Source organism: Sorex fumeus, unplaced genomic scaffold, assembly GCF_029834395.1.
Source record: "Sorex fumeus unplaced genomic scaffold, SorFum_2.1 ptg000030l, whole genome shotgun sequence".
NCBI classification, from domain to species: Eukaryota; Metazoa; Chordata; class Mammalia; order Eulipotyphla; family Soricidae; genus Sorex; species Sorex fumeus.
In genome coordinates this window covers 11,668,182-11,684,923 of record NW_026606087.1, presented here as the reverse complement: position 1 = coordinate 11,684,923, position 16,742 = coordinate 11,668,182, and the positions used below count along the sequence as shown (strand labels likewise).

Genomic DNA, 16,742 nt, shown 5'->3' with positions numbered 1-16,742 from the left:
ACACTCTCTTGACAACCAGTTGGCAATTGCAATTTTGAAGATTAGTTGTTAATCATAATCTGAGAACATCAGTTATACAATTTGAAGTTTTCTACATTTATAATATTAAAAAGAGGGAAAAGTGTGTTAAAATCACCAAACCCTCTAAGGCATTCCTCCCATACATCCCTTATTTCTCTGCTCCCTCTTTTCCCATTTGGAATCTCCTCAAAATAAAATATTATGAAACAATTTATTTTTATCATTCTATATGCTCTCAAAATAATTGAAAATTATAGTTCCTAGATACACAGAAGGACTGGAGCAATAGCACAGCGGGTAGGGGTCTGCCTTGCACGCAGCTGATCTGGGTTCAATTCCTCTGTCCCTCTTGGAGAGCTGGGCAAGCTACCAAGAGTATCATGCCCGCGCAGCAGAGTCTGGCAAGCTCCCCATGGCATTTTTAATATGTCAAAAATAGTAACAAGTCTCACAAGGAAGATGTTACTGGTGCCTGCTTGAGCAAATCGATGAACAACTGGAGGACAGTGCTACAGTGCTACAGATACACACAAAAATGTTAGGTATTATTTTGCCAGTAAATACACCGGGTAAATTCAATTACTTTTTTTTTTTTTTTTGCTTTTCTGGGTCACACTCAACGATGTACAGGGGTTACTCCTGACTCATGCACTCAGGAGTTACTCCTGGCACTACGCAGGGGAACATATGGGATGCTGGGAATTGAACGCGGGTTGGCCACGTGCAAGGCAAACACCCTACCGGCTGTGTTATAGCTCCAGCCTGGAACTCAATTAGTTTTTGAGGAAAAAAGAATTATAGAGATGTTAATGAAAATGGGAGGGGCACTCCCTTGGGTCTACTATTTCTGGTTCTGTGCGCAGGAATAACCTCTGAAAGGGCTTGGGGCACCAAATGTGGTTTCAGGGATTGAACCAAGATCTATCACATAAAAATCACATATGTGCTTCAAAACCTACTATCTTTTTGACTAAATAAATGGAAAATTTTACCTTTTAAATTTTAACTTCACTGCTACATTCTCACTTAACCAAATACAAAGGAATTAGGGAGAAACAAAAATAAAAATTTATGGGTATAATGTAATTAGCTTTGGAAACTATAATTTTCAAAAAGTGGAATATGGAATATACAAATTAAATTAGGCAATACTCTGCTACCCCTTTTTATAACTGAGGCTTTGGTGATCTTTGTATTTCTTTACTCCTAGACATCACAAAACCTATCCTCTTCCAACTGAAATCCTAATCTTAGTATTTTTTTCTTGATATTAAGGAGTCTGAAAAATAAAACCAGACTCGACTTTTCTAATATAAAACTTCTTTCCATAAAATTAACTGATGATTCATTTCCGGATCTATGGCTGGAGGAAACTGGACAAGATTTAGTGAGTTTGTCCTCTTGAGCTTCTCTTCCCTTCCACCTGAAGTACAGTCATTACTCTTTGTGATATTTCTGATCATCTACATGATCACCCTAACAGGAAATAGTCTCATCATTCTGGTTACTCTGGCTGACTCCACGCTGCACAGTCCCATGTACTTCTTTCTCAGGAACTTGTCCTTTTTGGAGATTGGCTTCAACCTAGTTATTGTGCCCAAGATGTTGGCGACTCTGCTTGCTCAAGACACAACCATCTCTTTTATTGGCTGTGCCACTCAGATGTATTTCTTCTTTTTCTTTGGAGTGTCTGAATGCGTCCTTCTGGCCACCATGGCATATGACCGCTATGTGGCCATCTGCAATCCTTTGCACTACCCAGTCATCATGAACCATACGACATGTACCAAACTGGCTGTTGCCTCTTGGTTTCCGGGTCTCCCTGTAGCCACTGTGCAGACTACATGGCTCTTCAGCTTTCCATTCTGTGGTACCAACAAGGTGAACCACTTCTTCTGTGACAGTCCACCTGTGCTGAAGCTGGTGTGTGCAGACACGGCACTGTTTGAGATCTATGCAATTGTTGGAACCATTCTGGTGGTCATGATACCCTGCCTGCTGATTCTATGTTCCTACACTCGAATTGCTGCTGCTATCCTCAAGATTCCATCAGCTAAAGGGAAAAATAAAGCTTTCTCTACTTGTTCTTCTCATCTCCTTGTTGTCTCCCTTTTCTATGTATCTTCAAGCCTCACCTACTTCCGGCCCAAGTCTAATAATTCTCCAGAGAGCAAGAAGATGCTGTCTTTATCCTACACTGTTGTAACACCAATGCTGAACCCCATCATCTACAGCCTGAGAAATAATGAGGTGAAGAATGCTCTTGTCAGGACCTTCCGCAAGGCTCTCGGCCTTAAAAGCTATATTCCTTAGGAATTAAAAGATGAGACTAAGTTTATGGGAGCAATTATTTGGGATTTCTCTGTTCCTACTCATATTGTTCATTGGGATGAGAACCAGTTTCTGAGATGATGACTGAAGAGCTCAGTGCAGAGGAAAGTGCACACAGCTAGATTAGAGCAATTACAGCTACCTGCCAAGCCCTGTACCTGCCAATCATAGATGTACAATCTTTTTTCTTATTGGTGCAATTGATTTCCTTAGAGTTCTATTGCCAATCTATTCCAATATGTAAAGTATACAATATAACATACATTGAGGACAGTATGAAACTGCTAATAATGTGAACACACACATCACGGTGGTACTTTATTTTGTTGTAATAAAGTTGACTCTAGTAAGAAAAAGTTTATAATTTCTTAGAACATAACTCTTTTATTCTTTCTATTTTTTATTTGCCTCTAATACAGAGTTGGCACTTAAACTTGGTATTTAACCTGATCAGAGGACAGTGTAACTAATCCCTTTGTGAGTGTGTGTGTGAGTGTGTGTTTTATGATCCTGATAGTCTTAATAAACTCCTTCCTGAGGAAATTTTCCTAGGCAAAATGGCCTGAGTTTCCAATTTTCTCCCTCAATCTCATTTCAGTTTTTTAAAAGTCTTGATGGAGTAAATTTAATTTTCATAATTTTACTATAAAACACAGTGATGCTTTCTTCAAGACTTACAATGGGTTCTAGATGTGTCCAAAATATGTCTTTTTAAACAATTCTATTAATTTAAAAGTTTACATTTGTTAATGTTATAATAAAAAACAATGTTTAACATTTCAACAGAAATAAAAATTATGAAAGAAACATGGCTGTGGAGAAACTGAACATTTTGAAGTCTAAGATGCCTTTCCTCGCTGATATCTAACTTTATCACCTACACTATATGTGACTATGGGAAAGCCAGTTAAACTATTTTTTTTCACTGTAAAATGTTGATAAGGCACATTAATTTAATCTGAATCTAAATAACATTAATGGAAGAATATGACTATGTATATATTATATGAGTACTTCATATTTTGTAGTGATAAGTAAAATTATCGAAGTATGACAAAGTATAATTATTTAAGAAACATGAAAACTTATCTTAATGGATGCATTATAGGAAAACCTATGGAGGATTGGATTACGCTCATAAATTCTAAAATGCCACTATGCCTGTGCAAGGGCATAGACTTTGAAGTTAGAATTTATCCTAATTTTGTTACTTGAAAATTCTTTGTTGCTGAGAAAATTATATATTAGTTCTGTGCCTGGGTTTTCTCCTCAGTAAAGTAAGAATGAAGATAGCAACTATTTCATACATTGGGCAAGAAAATACAATGCATTGCAGTAAGAAAATTACTAAACAGCACTCTAGTACTGCAGCAGTATCCTCCCGTTGTTCAGTGATTTGCTCGAGCAGGCACCAGTAATGTCTTACAACAAATTGTGACACTTGTTGCTACTGTTTTTGGCATATTGTGTATGTCACGGATAGCTTGCCAGGTTTTGCTGTGCAGGCTAGATACTCTCAGTAACTTGCCGGGCTCTCTGTAGGGACGAAGGAATCCAACTAGAATTGGCCGCATGCAAGGCAAACACCTTACACAGTAACTTTAAAAATTACTAACCAGTAAATGTGTTATCTACTGTATTTATACTGATAGCCATGATGATCATGAAGGAAATGATAACAAATATATATGATTTATATAGGAGGAACAGAACCCGGAGGAAAATGAGGTAAGGAGTCTAGCAGGAGTCAAACTTTAAAATGTTTTGTATGTCCAGATGCTTACTCTATTTTATAAATTCTATAAAGCAACAGACTAGACAGAAGTAGGGAGTCAGGGATGCTCATTCAGACTTGACTGCCTGTTGTGCATGCTGGAAGCTCAGATTCAATTCTGCACTAGATGGTCTCCTGAGCACCACTAAGAGCAACCCAGGAGCAATGAGCCAGGACTGAAAATTATTTAGTGCGTCCCAAAAGACCAAAGGAAAAATAAAGAAAGAAAATAAATCTTTATTTGGGATACATTTTGATAGGGGTGTGCAAATGAGTGGTAAAGAGAGAGTTTATATAATGGTGTCTACCCGTCACCATTTCTTACGATAATAACTTCTTAATGTCAGCATAGGGAGTATTCATCAAGAGTGGGGTCACAGTGCAGGTAACATAGAACTAACAGCTCAGAGGAACATCAGAGCTGCTCTTCATTGCACCCCCTCCAGTAAGCCTGCTGGTCAGCAGGGACTTGACAGGCAAACTTCTGCTTGCTGAGTTCTTTCAGATAAATGACTGCAACCTGAGTTCATTAGCTCTGTCCCAGATCTGAGCCTGTCTATTCACCTAAGCTTTCCCTTCAGGCTCCAGGATAAGCCACTGGGAGCCTCAGTCAGCTGTGCTCCCTGAATACCAGTGAGCCTCATTACTAACTTTTCTTTTAATGAGGTCACAGTCTGTGATTGCTCATTAATGGCTGGTTAGTTTACATCCCCAAGGGTTTAGGAGACCGACCGAGAATAGAAGTCAGGGACTCAATGTTCAGCCTAAGCAGTTTAGTAGTATCAGAAGGTGAATAAGAGGAATTCACCTTAGAAGAGACACCTAAGTTTTCATTTTTGGGCCTCCAGAGTAACTTTAGATATCAGAAGCTGAGTCAGATCTCAGTATGTTGAGATATGAAGGGACAAAAGTGAGAGGAATTATTACAGTCAAGTGATCCTAAGCCTGGACCAGCTCTTCATCTAGAGCTTCTTTAGGAAATCAAATGCTCTTAGTCATGAAAGGGAAGTCTCAGTTTACCCATGCCAGCTGCTGTAAGCAGTCCCTCTCTTGGCTGGCCTACCCTACATTTTTTACTCCATGCAAATTCCTGGGCTATTCTGATAAACAAGGAGTTAATAATCGTTCACCATAAAATTCTGTCCCTGAGAGTTGTCTCACAGGAGACTAAACAAATGGCAATACCCAAGGCAGATGGCCACGAAGATTCAAATCAGCCTGACTACCCTGAAGATTCCCTCCATTCTCTGTAAAACTTGTCAATCGATAAGAAATGCAAAAGGCCTTTGAAAAGGTCTATATAAAACTCTTACTTCTAACTTAGTTCTATACTAAGTTCCTCCCCACTCAGGAAACCCCTTTTCTTTTTTCTTCTGCTTTCCAATAAACTCTTCTTTCCAACTCTGAACTTTCTTTGCTTTCCAACTCTGAGTCTGAGCATCTTTAATATTCAATATTCTTAAGAACAATATGCTAATTGTACGTGCGTCAAAGAGAATATTGATGCAGGTGGGGCAAATGTGGCGGTAGCAGGTTTCTGTGTCCATTTGTGGACTTAAGACTTTTATATCTAGGCATCTATAGCATAGATCCCTTGCTATTCTCCCTGCATGTCCCAGTGAAGATTCTGTTTTTCCTGAGTTCTTTTAAACTATATTTGTACTGAGTACAATAGTTGAATCTCCTCCTTTCTCCCCGGTATACTAACTCTTAAAGATCTCACCTATTATCATATTTCAACAAACTACCCTTAGAGACATGAAAATTTGATTACTGATTTATATCTCCTACCAGTTTTGTTCATAGATTCTCTTTGATCTCTAGTATCAATCTTAGTACAGATTTACATAAACATCTAATTCCAGTACTTTCTTTTTCAGAGTTCTTTCTAAATATAAATGTGATAATATATCATTATTTTGCTTCAAATCCCTATATTTGCCCTCATCATCATATACATATAATTAATTAAAATATCATACAAGTTCACTTATAATTTAGCTCTCTTTCTAATTCTAAGTGCCATTTTCCCAATTGTTCAGTTGGTTGTTTATTCAACTACAGTTATACTGAAATATTTTATTTCTCCATTTACCATGTATTTATGGATTCTCCATAGTATTTAAACCCCCTCAACAACTTGGAGTCTTATAAGCTTGCATTTTAATCCTTTGTCTTTTTGAACTGCCATTATGAAAATAAACAAATTTCAAAGTAAAAGACTGAAAATCAATGCAGGCAAATGGCCATAATAATTTATATCAGACAATTTAGAATTTAAGCTAAAATAGTAAGAAGAAACAGATTTGTACATTATATAATAAGGAATATCACAGTCACGGTCCTCCCATTGTTCATTGATTTGCTCGAGCGGGCCCAGAAACATCTCCATTGTGAGACTTGTTACTGTGTTTGGCATATCAAATACATCATGGGGAGCTTGCCAGGCTTTTCTGTGCGGGCGAGATACTCTCAGTAGCTTGCCGGGCTCTCCGAGAGGGGCAGAGGAATCGAATTCGGGTCGGCCATGTTGGCTGCGTGCAAGGCAAACGCCCTACTCACTGTGCTATCACTCCAGCCCAATAAGGAATATATAGTTTAAAAATAATACTCATTAGCATATATGCACTAAATGACTAAGCATCAAAACCTATAAAGTAACTACTAACAAGCCAGAAGAAAATAGCAACACAATGGCAGCTATGATACACAGTAATACAAAAATAAATCATGTGAGATTACTATGTACAACTTTATGCCACTAAATTGTAGAATATAGAAAGAAAAGATGAAAACTTTAAGCTTTCAACTTCCCAACATTGGGTTATGAGGAATTTTAACTGAATAAATTTAAACTGAATAAATCAGTTACTCATAAGGTTGTCAAAATAGTAATCAAAACTGTCCTGCAAAATTAAGAATTTTGTTCAGATAGATTCACTAGCAAGGTTTTTTAACTTTTTTTATTTTTTCCTTCCTTTTTTATTGAATCACCATTAGATATACAGTTCATGATCAAGTGGTTCATGAGTGAGTCTCAGTCATGCAATGTTCCAACATCCATCCTATCATCAGTGCGCACTTTCTTTTTTTTTTTTTAATTTTTAATGAGAACCTACTACATGTCCTTCTCAAGATCTTTCAGAAAGTTGGATGAAATTGGAATTCTTCCAGTTTCTATAATGTTAAGATTGCCCTAATACCAAAATCAATCAGTCATAATTAAAAATGAATTTTGATGAATATGGTACAAAGACCTTAAACAAAATCTTAATAAACTGAATTCAACAAGGGATCACACACCATGATTAAGTGGAATTTATTACAGGAATTTAAAGACAGTTCAGTCTATGTAAGTGAATCAAAGTAATAAACCACAGCAATAGGAAGGGGAAGAAATCATATGGTTGTATCAATTTGCAGCGAAGTTTGCTACTAGCTAATTCCAATTTATAATAAAGCTTCTAACGAGATGGAACTAGAAGGAACTTACCTCAATATATAAAGTCTAAATAGGAAAAAATCATATTTAGCATGATGCTCAATGGCAAAAACCAACAAACTTCAGAGTATTTCCTCAAAGATCAGTGACAGAAAAGAAAATACACTGCTATTTAAACAGTCTTGAAAGCCCTAAGTAAGGAAATTAGAAAAGAAAAAGAAATGAGGGCTAGATAGTAGTACAGTGGGTAAGCTACTTGCATTTTACATTCCTGGGTGTGATCCCTGCACCCCACATCTCCCCCCTAAGTCCTTCCAGGAGTGATCCCTGAGCTCATAGCATGAGTAAACCCTGATAACTGCCACGTATGGCCCCCAAGAGAGAGAGAAATGAAAGGGATTAAAATCAATAAAGAAGTAAAGCTATCGCTATTTGATCTGCAATTTAATGTTATATATTTTAAAAAATTCTTGGAGAGTTTGATTTAAAAAACTCCTAGAAATAATATATATGGCATAGTGGCAGGCTACAAATTCAATATACAAATATCTGTTATATTTTTATATGTAAAGAATGATGTGGAAGAGAAGAATATTTAATACCCATATGAATTGTTTTTTTAAAAAAAATCAGGTAATTAGGAGTCAACTTAACTAAGAAAGAGAAACACTTGTTTATTGAAATCATATTACTATTAAAAAATAGAAGATATAAGATAATGTAAAATACTTCTTATTCATTAATAGGAATAATTAACATTGTTAAAATGAGCATCTTACCCAAAGCAATGTACAAATTCAATGCAATTCCCATGAAAATTTCCATGGCATTTTTTAAGGACATAGAATAACTACTGCCAAAATGTATACAGTAACATAAAATTCCCCTAATAATGAAGGAAATTCAGTGGAAAAAATCTTGTGATAGGAGTCATTAAATTCTCTTAAACTACACTATATGATAAAGCTATAGTAATCAAAACGGTGTGGTACTAGAATAAAGGCAGACTCTAAAAATGGAATATAATTTAGACCCCATAAGTAACCTTTATATGTATGAACAGTTAATTTGTAACAAAAAATCTAGATGCATTAGGTGGAACAAGAAATGTCTCTAAGAATGAGTTGTTGAAACCTATCAGCTACATTCAAGAATAAAAAGAAACCAAACACCAATCTTGCATGTTAAAAAAAATTCAAAATATTTTTAAAACCTCAACATTATACTTCAATGCCAAAATACAGCAAGTAAAACACACAAAACTTTCCATGATATTGATTTCAGAGGTCTTTTCAATTATTTAACTCCATTAGTAAAGAAAATAAAACCAAAAAAAGATAAGAGAGACTACATCAAACCTAGAAAATCTTCTGTGACAGGCTACAAAATTAATACACCAAAAGCTGCTGCAATTTTCTATGTAAAGAATGATGTAGAAGAGAAAGAAACTATAGCTAAAATCTAAAATCTATTGTATTTTTTAAAAGCATTTACACACCATACATTGACTAAAAAACTAATAAGCAAAATACATAAAAGCACTTGTGAAGCTTAACTACAATGGGTCTGGAGAGATGGGGCTGGAAAGATTACAGCGGGTAAGGCGTTAGTCTTGCACTGCAGATGATCTGAGTACAATCTCTGACATCCCATAAGATCCCACAATCACCACCAGGAGCAATTCCTGAGTGCAGAGCCAGGATTAAAGTCCTGAGCTCCTCCGAGTATAGTCCAAAAACCAAACCAAACAAAACTTTGCAACAACAAAAAACTGTCCCCATAAAATGGAAGGGGATGAGCAAAAACTTCCTCGAATACATAAAAATGGGGAACAGGCACATGAAAAAGTTGTCATTATCACAGAATATCAAGGAAATGCTAATCAATAGCAATAAGACATTAACTCACCTCAGTAATAATGGAAAATATGTTATAAATGTATAAGCTCTTCCTCATGAGTATTATCAGGAAGAATCAGTGCCAGACATTAGGTGTGAATCCATCTCAATTTGATCCAAAGTAACATATTCCTTTTGCTGTAACATATTTTTTTCTAGACCATAAGAACAAACTGTATTGTAATTTTTAAAAGCATTTACACACCATTACAAGCATTAATGGAAAATTAATAGAAAAAGAAAAAAATAGTATGCAACATCAAAGTCCAAAAGTTTTCAAGTGAATCATAAGAGCAACTATTTTGAAATATATATAAATAAAAGACCTTTTTTTTAAATTTCTTTAGGCACATCTGGATCCACTCACATGTTATCTTACATATAACATCATTAAATATTAAAGGCATTACAACTGAATTTTAATTATTTATTTTTAAATGCTATTGTAGTTAAGGTCTCATGATCAGTGATTTTTATGAACAGTTGTTGTACTTCTTTCAGCACCACAAAAGTGCCTAAGTGCTCTGTCATATCCTTGTGTCACTTCTAGTCTGCCTCTTCCTTGTCTTCACCCAACCTCTCACTAATTGTTAATCTCAATTTTGCAAACAAAGACCAGGAATTTGTTTTTATCTGATATTGGCATACCTTGTTTTGTTACTTATATACCACAGAGTAAGGCCATCTGGTGCTTTGCTGTCTGTTTTCCCTCTGACTTATTTCACTTAATGTAATAACTTCCTGTATCTTCAGAGTCGCAGTGAATCACATGATTTCTTTGTTTCTTACAGCTGCATAGTATTCCATTACATATAAGGTAAAGGTAAAGGCCCTCCCGTTGATCGTCGATTTGCTCGACGGGCCCAGTAACGTCTCCATTGGAGACTTTGTTGTTACTGTGTCTGGCATATCGAATACTCTCGGTAGCTTGCCGGGCTCTCCGAGAGGGGCGGAGGAATCGAACTCGGGTCGGCCATGTTGGCCGCTTGTAAGGCGAACGCCCTACCCGCTGTGCTATCGCTCCAGCCCCCATTACATATAGCTAGATATAAATATACAAATTCTTTAATCAGGTGTTACTGAATCTTTATATTGTTTTCATATTCTGCTTTTTGTACTTGGTACTGCAATTAACATAGGTGTGCACATATTTTTTTCAAATTAATGTTTTTGTATTCTTGGGATGGATACCAAGAAGTGGGAGCACACAGCAAGAGAATTTATGTTAAGGTTCATATTTCTGAGAACTATCCAGTGCCTGGTATAAAGAAGGCATTTAATAAATTAATAAATTAATACATTAATGTATGATATTCTAATTATTTTCTACCTCTAGTCTGTTACTGAAATCTGAGCACCATGTTTCCAACTTCTTTCAAAATATCTCTGCTCACATATTAAAGCATGTATCTAGCCCTATCTAGCCCTATGTTCCTAGGTATGTATTTTAATATTTTCACCCCATCATTCATCAATATACTGTTTTAATCAATGAATATTTACATAATGATTTGAAGTCATAACAATAAATCAGGTGTTCTCCTTTAAGACTTCCTAGTTCCATGAGTGACTCAGACAACAAGAATACAAACAGCTAGAAAACAAAAGGACATTGAAGCAAAAAGTGCTGCACTACCATCATTTTACACTTTAATAAATACTGTCATATAAGTGTTCAAGCATTCTCCTAAGCCTTCTTATTTTTGGGGGGGTCACACCAGTGATGCACATGGGTTACTTCTGGCTCATGCACTCAGGAATTACTCCTGGTGGTGGTCAGTGAACCATATGGGATGCTGGGAATCGAACCCAGGTCCGTCGTGTGCAAGGTAAACGCCCTACCCGCTGTGCTATCGCTCCAGCCCCATAAGCCTGTTTATTATTACTTGAAAAAATTATTCCTGCTCAACCTTGACTCAATCCTCACTTTCACTGCCATGTCTACTGCTCTATTCATATCATACCAGCTAGGCATTTATTTCTAAATTATAAAAGCCTCCTCACTATTCTTATTGCTTCTATGCTGACGTTGCAATCCTTTTTTACACTCAAAGCTAAGTGTTGATTTACAAGCATTATCAAAAGAGAGTCCCTCCCCTCTGGAACACTTAAGTGGAGATATATTAAACAAAAACTTGCACAAAAATATTCATATGTACATAGATAAAATTGGTGCTATTATTAATAGGTAAAAGAATCGTTTTTTAAGGAGGGTGTCATATGTTTTTGAAACAGAGAAGACCTCACTGAGGAAAGGACATGAAAAAAGGTATCAGAAGATTATTGCAGAAGTTAGCCACATAAAAATAAAGAGAATAATTATAAAGAGTAAAATAATTAGTATATAAAAAGATTAAATAAGTAATTGGAGAAATGGTGGGGAAAAATAGTTATGATGTTAGTATCGCTGAATCATCTAAAATGTTTCTTCTCCTTCTGACCGATAACTTTCAAATATTAGCTCAAACATCATCTTAATGGAACTGTATTATAAAGAACATTCATTATGACCTAATGTGCTTTCTCTACTTTATCTCATTACTTTCCATGGAAACTCTTGATCATTTGTCACATGACAAATTGAGACAAGAACATTTTTCCTCTGGATTAGAAGGTGAGAAATCAGTGGAGGAAAACAGAATATTCTCTTGTATTTCAAATATCTCATTTTCATTAAGAAAAGAAATATTGCTCATGATAAAATTTTAACCAGTTTCCTTCTTCCTCAAGGTATGCATACAGCTCCCTTGAAAAGGAAACATAAGAATTAGTTTCTTAGAAATATTCTAGCGCTTCTTTAGTTTTTCCACTCATAATCACCTATTGCAAGAAACGAAACATGGTCAATCACTGCCCTAACTTCTCAGATTCATTACAAATTTGGCTTTTAAATTAAATTTTGGTTTTTATACATTTACAAATATGGTACCCTTGCCAAATTTTTTACAACCCCCATATTCAGTTATGCAATCTCAAATAGTGTCATGACCCACAGTCTTAGAAGCTGAGGAATAGGAAAAGGAATAGTAATAAAACATGTTGATAGTATGTATACCATGGAGTGATATGATGACACCTCTATGATGCCTTCACAAAATAATCAAATTATTTAAACATGGTAATTGTAGAACATTTAACATTCTACAAAATATATGACCTTGCCAGTACTGTTCACAAGTATCCATGCCATCAAATATAAGGGGACACACTGAGAAAAAGTAACCATTGATTAGAGATTCATAAGAATATATGACTAATGTATTATACTATCCTGGAATAAATTCTGGCACACAAAACATACTGTTAAATTCAAATAATACTTAAAGGTTAATAATTTTGACAATATCAATTATTTTAGTCTTGACAAAAATCATGACCATAAAAATGTTGATATTTACATGTGTTATGTGTATATATGTTATATATATTTACATAGATATAGTGTGTGTATGTTGTGGGTGTACTTAAAGTCTTACTATCTGAATCTAATACTAGTTCAAAATTTTAAATGCCTGAAGTTATTGAACTAACTCTGTAATAGTTAAAAGATGTAGGAAAAATACATGTTTTGCATACATGAGATCTTGAGTTGAAGCCTTGTTACCAAAAATAACAACAAATTGTTAAAGATTTTTTAAATTATGTTTAATGGAAAAAATAGACAAAAACTTAAAATGACTGTGCTAATTGAAATAAGTAAGTAAAAATGTTACGGTTTCACTCGTGAGAAATAGGAGTGACTATAAATCAAAGAAATTGACAAAAAATAGCAAAATTTACCTCGACACTAGTGAAAAGTATGTTAGTTTCTAATGGTAGGGAAATAAAGTGGGAAGAAGGGTTACAGTGGTGATTTTAGTGGTAGAATGACATTGAAATGCTGTTGGTGGGTCTGATGAATAATGTACAAAGAGATGTGCAAAGCTCCCTGAAATTTCCCAATATTGTAAACATAATAAATCAATAATAACTAAACTTCTAATACAGAACTTTAATGTATATTTAAAATAAAAAATCAGTCGAGTGTAAAATTAATGCAACTAAAAATAGCTTTCCTTCTCAATAATTACTTCTCTTACTTCTTTTCTTTGCTCAGAGGCAACTATGATGATTTTCTTATTTAACCTCACAGACATGCTCTAAAAGTAAATAAAATTTATTCACATATTTGAAACGTTATACATATAAAATATGTGTATGTTATGTTATCTGATATGTATATAATGTTCTTCATCTTGTTCTTGTTGTTGTTGTTTTTAGCCACACCCAGCTGTGCTCAGGGCTCTGCTCAGAGATCACTCCTAGCTGGCTCAGGAGACTACCTGGGGTGCCGGGGACCAATCCCAGGTAGGCCCAGTGCAAGGCAAAAGCCCACCCACTATACTATTGCTCGGTCTCATCTTGATTTAAAATCAACTTTTAAATTGTTAAGCACCACCAGTCATCAAGATCCAATATAAGGATTAGGTTCAGTGATTCTGACTTCAAACTTGGCTCTTTCATCCACACAAAACTTCTTCCCTAGGCAAATTTGGTTTTCTTTACTTGAACTTCATTCTCTTGGCATCTGAAATTCGTCGTGTTCTCTAAGGACAAAGATAGGTCTGGTCCTCATGAGGACAAAGAGTTCAGTGAACACCAGAACAACTTGGGTGGGGGAGGGGTGTGGGTCTACAGTTGCCAGCCCTCACTTTATGCTAAGAAAAAAAGAGGCACAGCTGGGAATAACTCTTCACCAAGTCTGAAAACATATGTTCATGCAATGCCATGTTTTCACTCACACCTGACACAGAGCAAGCAAGCAGCTGCGACCTGGCTTCAGGCCAGACATTAATGATTCATTCAAGATAGAGGGCAAGGCTCTTCTGGTTCTTCTGACAATAAGACCAGACATATTCCAGGAATGTATCAAGGAGAAGTCTCAAGAAACAAAGATGAACATGGCAAATCTCCCGGATGGGTGCTGGTAAGCCTCTAGTTAGTGACTGGTGTAGTTAATGCTGTCTTTCCATATTCAGTGGCAGATTAGTTAATGCTCTTTCTCCACATTCAGTTGCACAGTTTAAGTTTGGGGGAAGGTTTAAAGGAATATCTAATTCTGTCCTTGCTTCCACATTTATCAGTTTTTTGATTCCCTGTGTCTCGTCCTCTCTCTCTCTCTCTCTCTTTCTCTCTCTCTCTCTCTCTCTCTCTCTCTCTCTCTCTCTCTCTCTATGTCATAATATAAGTGAGGTAGGAGAGCCCAAAAAGATTGAGATCAGCTGATCAGCTAGTTGTGTTCCAATTGACTCTCTCTCTCTCTCTCTCTCTCTCTCTCTCCCATACACACACCAAGTTCTGATGACTATAATATCCAAGTTAAAAGTGTTGACAGTGTTTATTTCTTCTGATATCTGTATCATTGGCTTATAGAAGGCTGTGTTATCCTTAATTTTTATTTTTAAGTTGAGATATAGTTTTCAATAATATTGACATCATTATTTATTATTATCATTATTATTTATTATTATAGTTGCAGAATACCTGTAGATAGCTATTTTCTTCCTGTGTCTTTATAGGATCTCTCTGTGTCTATACCCTAATATATATTTTTTCTTACAAGGATATTAACGATGAGGGGTTAAGATCGTGCTAATGGCCTCATTTTGTCTAAATTTCTTCTGAAGATCTTTGTTCCAAATATAGTCATATTCTGAAGTTATAGGACTTAGGTCTTCAGCATATGAAGTTTGGGAGAACTCAATTCAGGCCATAATATAATATAATTTTTACTTTTTTGTGAAATTATAATATATATAATATAATAAATATAATTTCACTTTTGTTGGGGCTGGAGCGATAGCACAGCGGGTAGGGCGTTCGCCTTACAAGCGGCCAACATGGCCGACCCGAGTTCGATTCCTCCGCCCCTCTCGGAGAGCCTGGCAAGCTACCGAGAGTATTCGATATGCCAGACACAGTAACAACAAAGTCTCCAATGGAGACGTTACTGGGCCCGTCGAGCAAATCGACGATCAACGGGAGGGCCTTTACCTTTACCTTTTATATAGCAAAATACAACACTTGTATTTTGTTATACACTGTAGAAAGGTGTACAACAAGAAAATTAAAATAAGATTAGTTTCCACCTTTTTGTACAGTCACATACACAATTAGACCTTTATTATATATGTGTAATGTGGGTATTATATAATCAACATTTTGATGATTATTATACCATAAAAGCAAATATTCTTTAAAAGATATGTGATTACATATTTTCTTAAATTTACATCTTTTTCTAATCTTTTTCTTTTTCTAATCTGATTTATTTATCTATTGATGATCATTTCAATTTATGACTATAATGATCATTACTGACCAGACTTCCATGTAAAGTCACCTCCATTTCTTCTGCTAGATGGAGTTCTTGTGTCAAAGTGTGTAATGTTTGGGTGCCACAGTGATATTACAGTCTTGCACACTGCCAACCCAGGTTCAATCCCCATCAGGAGTGATCCTTGTGCACCACTGGGTGTGACCCAAAAACAAAAACAAAAAAAATGAAGTGTAATACTTAGTCTTTGTACATTGTGGCAAGTTTCTTTTTTAAAGAAATTATAAAATTTACATGAAGTACCCACAACCTATTGACATTTATTGCTTAATTGTACTAAGCTTTTATTTTTCCGTATTTCAAATTTACTGAATAGACAAAATTTTTGTTGACCTTTTTAAAAAAATTTTATTTGAGGCACAGTGATTTACAATATTATTGATGATAAGGTTTTATATATATAACGTTCCAATACCACACACTCCTCCAGAGTCTGAGTGTCCTTCCACAATATTCTCAGGGTCCCCTTCTACTCGCCCACCCACTTCCACCAAAACCTTGGCTGTGGTAAATACATAGATAGATGAGCTCTCAGGTTCTGTTGTCTTTGGACATTTGTTACTTCTTTTATATCCCAAATATGAAAGAGTTCATTTTTGTATCTGCTCCTCTCCTTCTGACTTATTTCATTCAGCATGATACCCTCCAGTTCAATCTATGTAATGACAAATTACATGATTTCATCTTTTCTTTTCGTCGAGTAGTATGTCACTGGAAAATGATATTGGCCAAAGACAAGAAAAGAGGGAGGGGAAGTCCCAACAAAAATAGACCCAAATGAAAAAACTTTAAAACATATTATAATTAGAATGTCAAAATTCAAAAATAGAAACAGATATTGAAAGAAGCAAGGTCAGGAAAAAAAAGGAACTGACACAGGAAGAAAGTCCACAAGATTCA

General features: G+C 35.5%; 1 protein-coding gene across 1 annotated transcript; it reads left to right on the top strand.

The window, feature by feature from the left end:
• The first annotated feature begins 1,380 nt into the window (after positions 1-1,380).
• On the top strand, positions 1,381-2,334 carry LOC130025214 (olfactory receptor 10A5-like). The gene has a single exon (XM_056116158.1). It carries the CDS (start codon positions 1,381-1,383, stop codon positions 2,332-2,334), a length of 954 nt encoding a protein of 317 aa, XP_055972133.1.
• Positions 2,335-16,742: the final 14,408 nt, after the last annotated feature.

Bases quoted from the DNA above. Each gene is read 5' to 3' on its own strand.
- LOC130025214 (XM_056116158.1), top strand. From the start codon at position 1,381: ATGGCTGGAGGAAACTGGACAAGATTTAGTGAGTTTGTCCTCTTGAGC.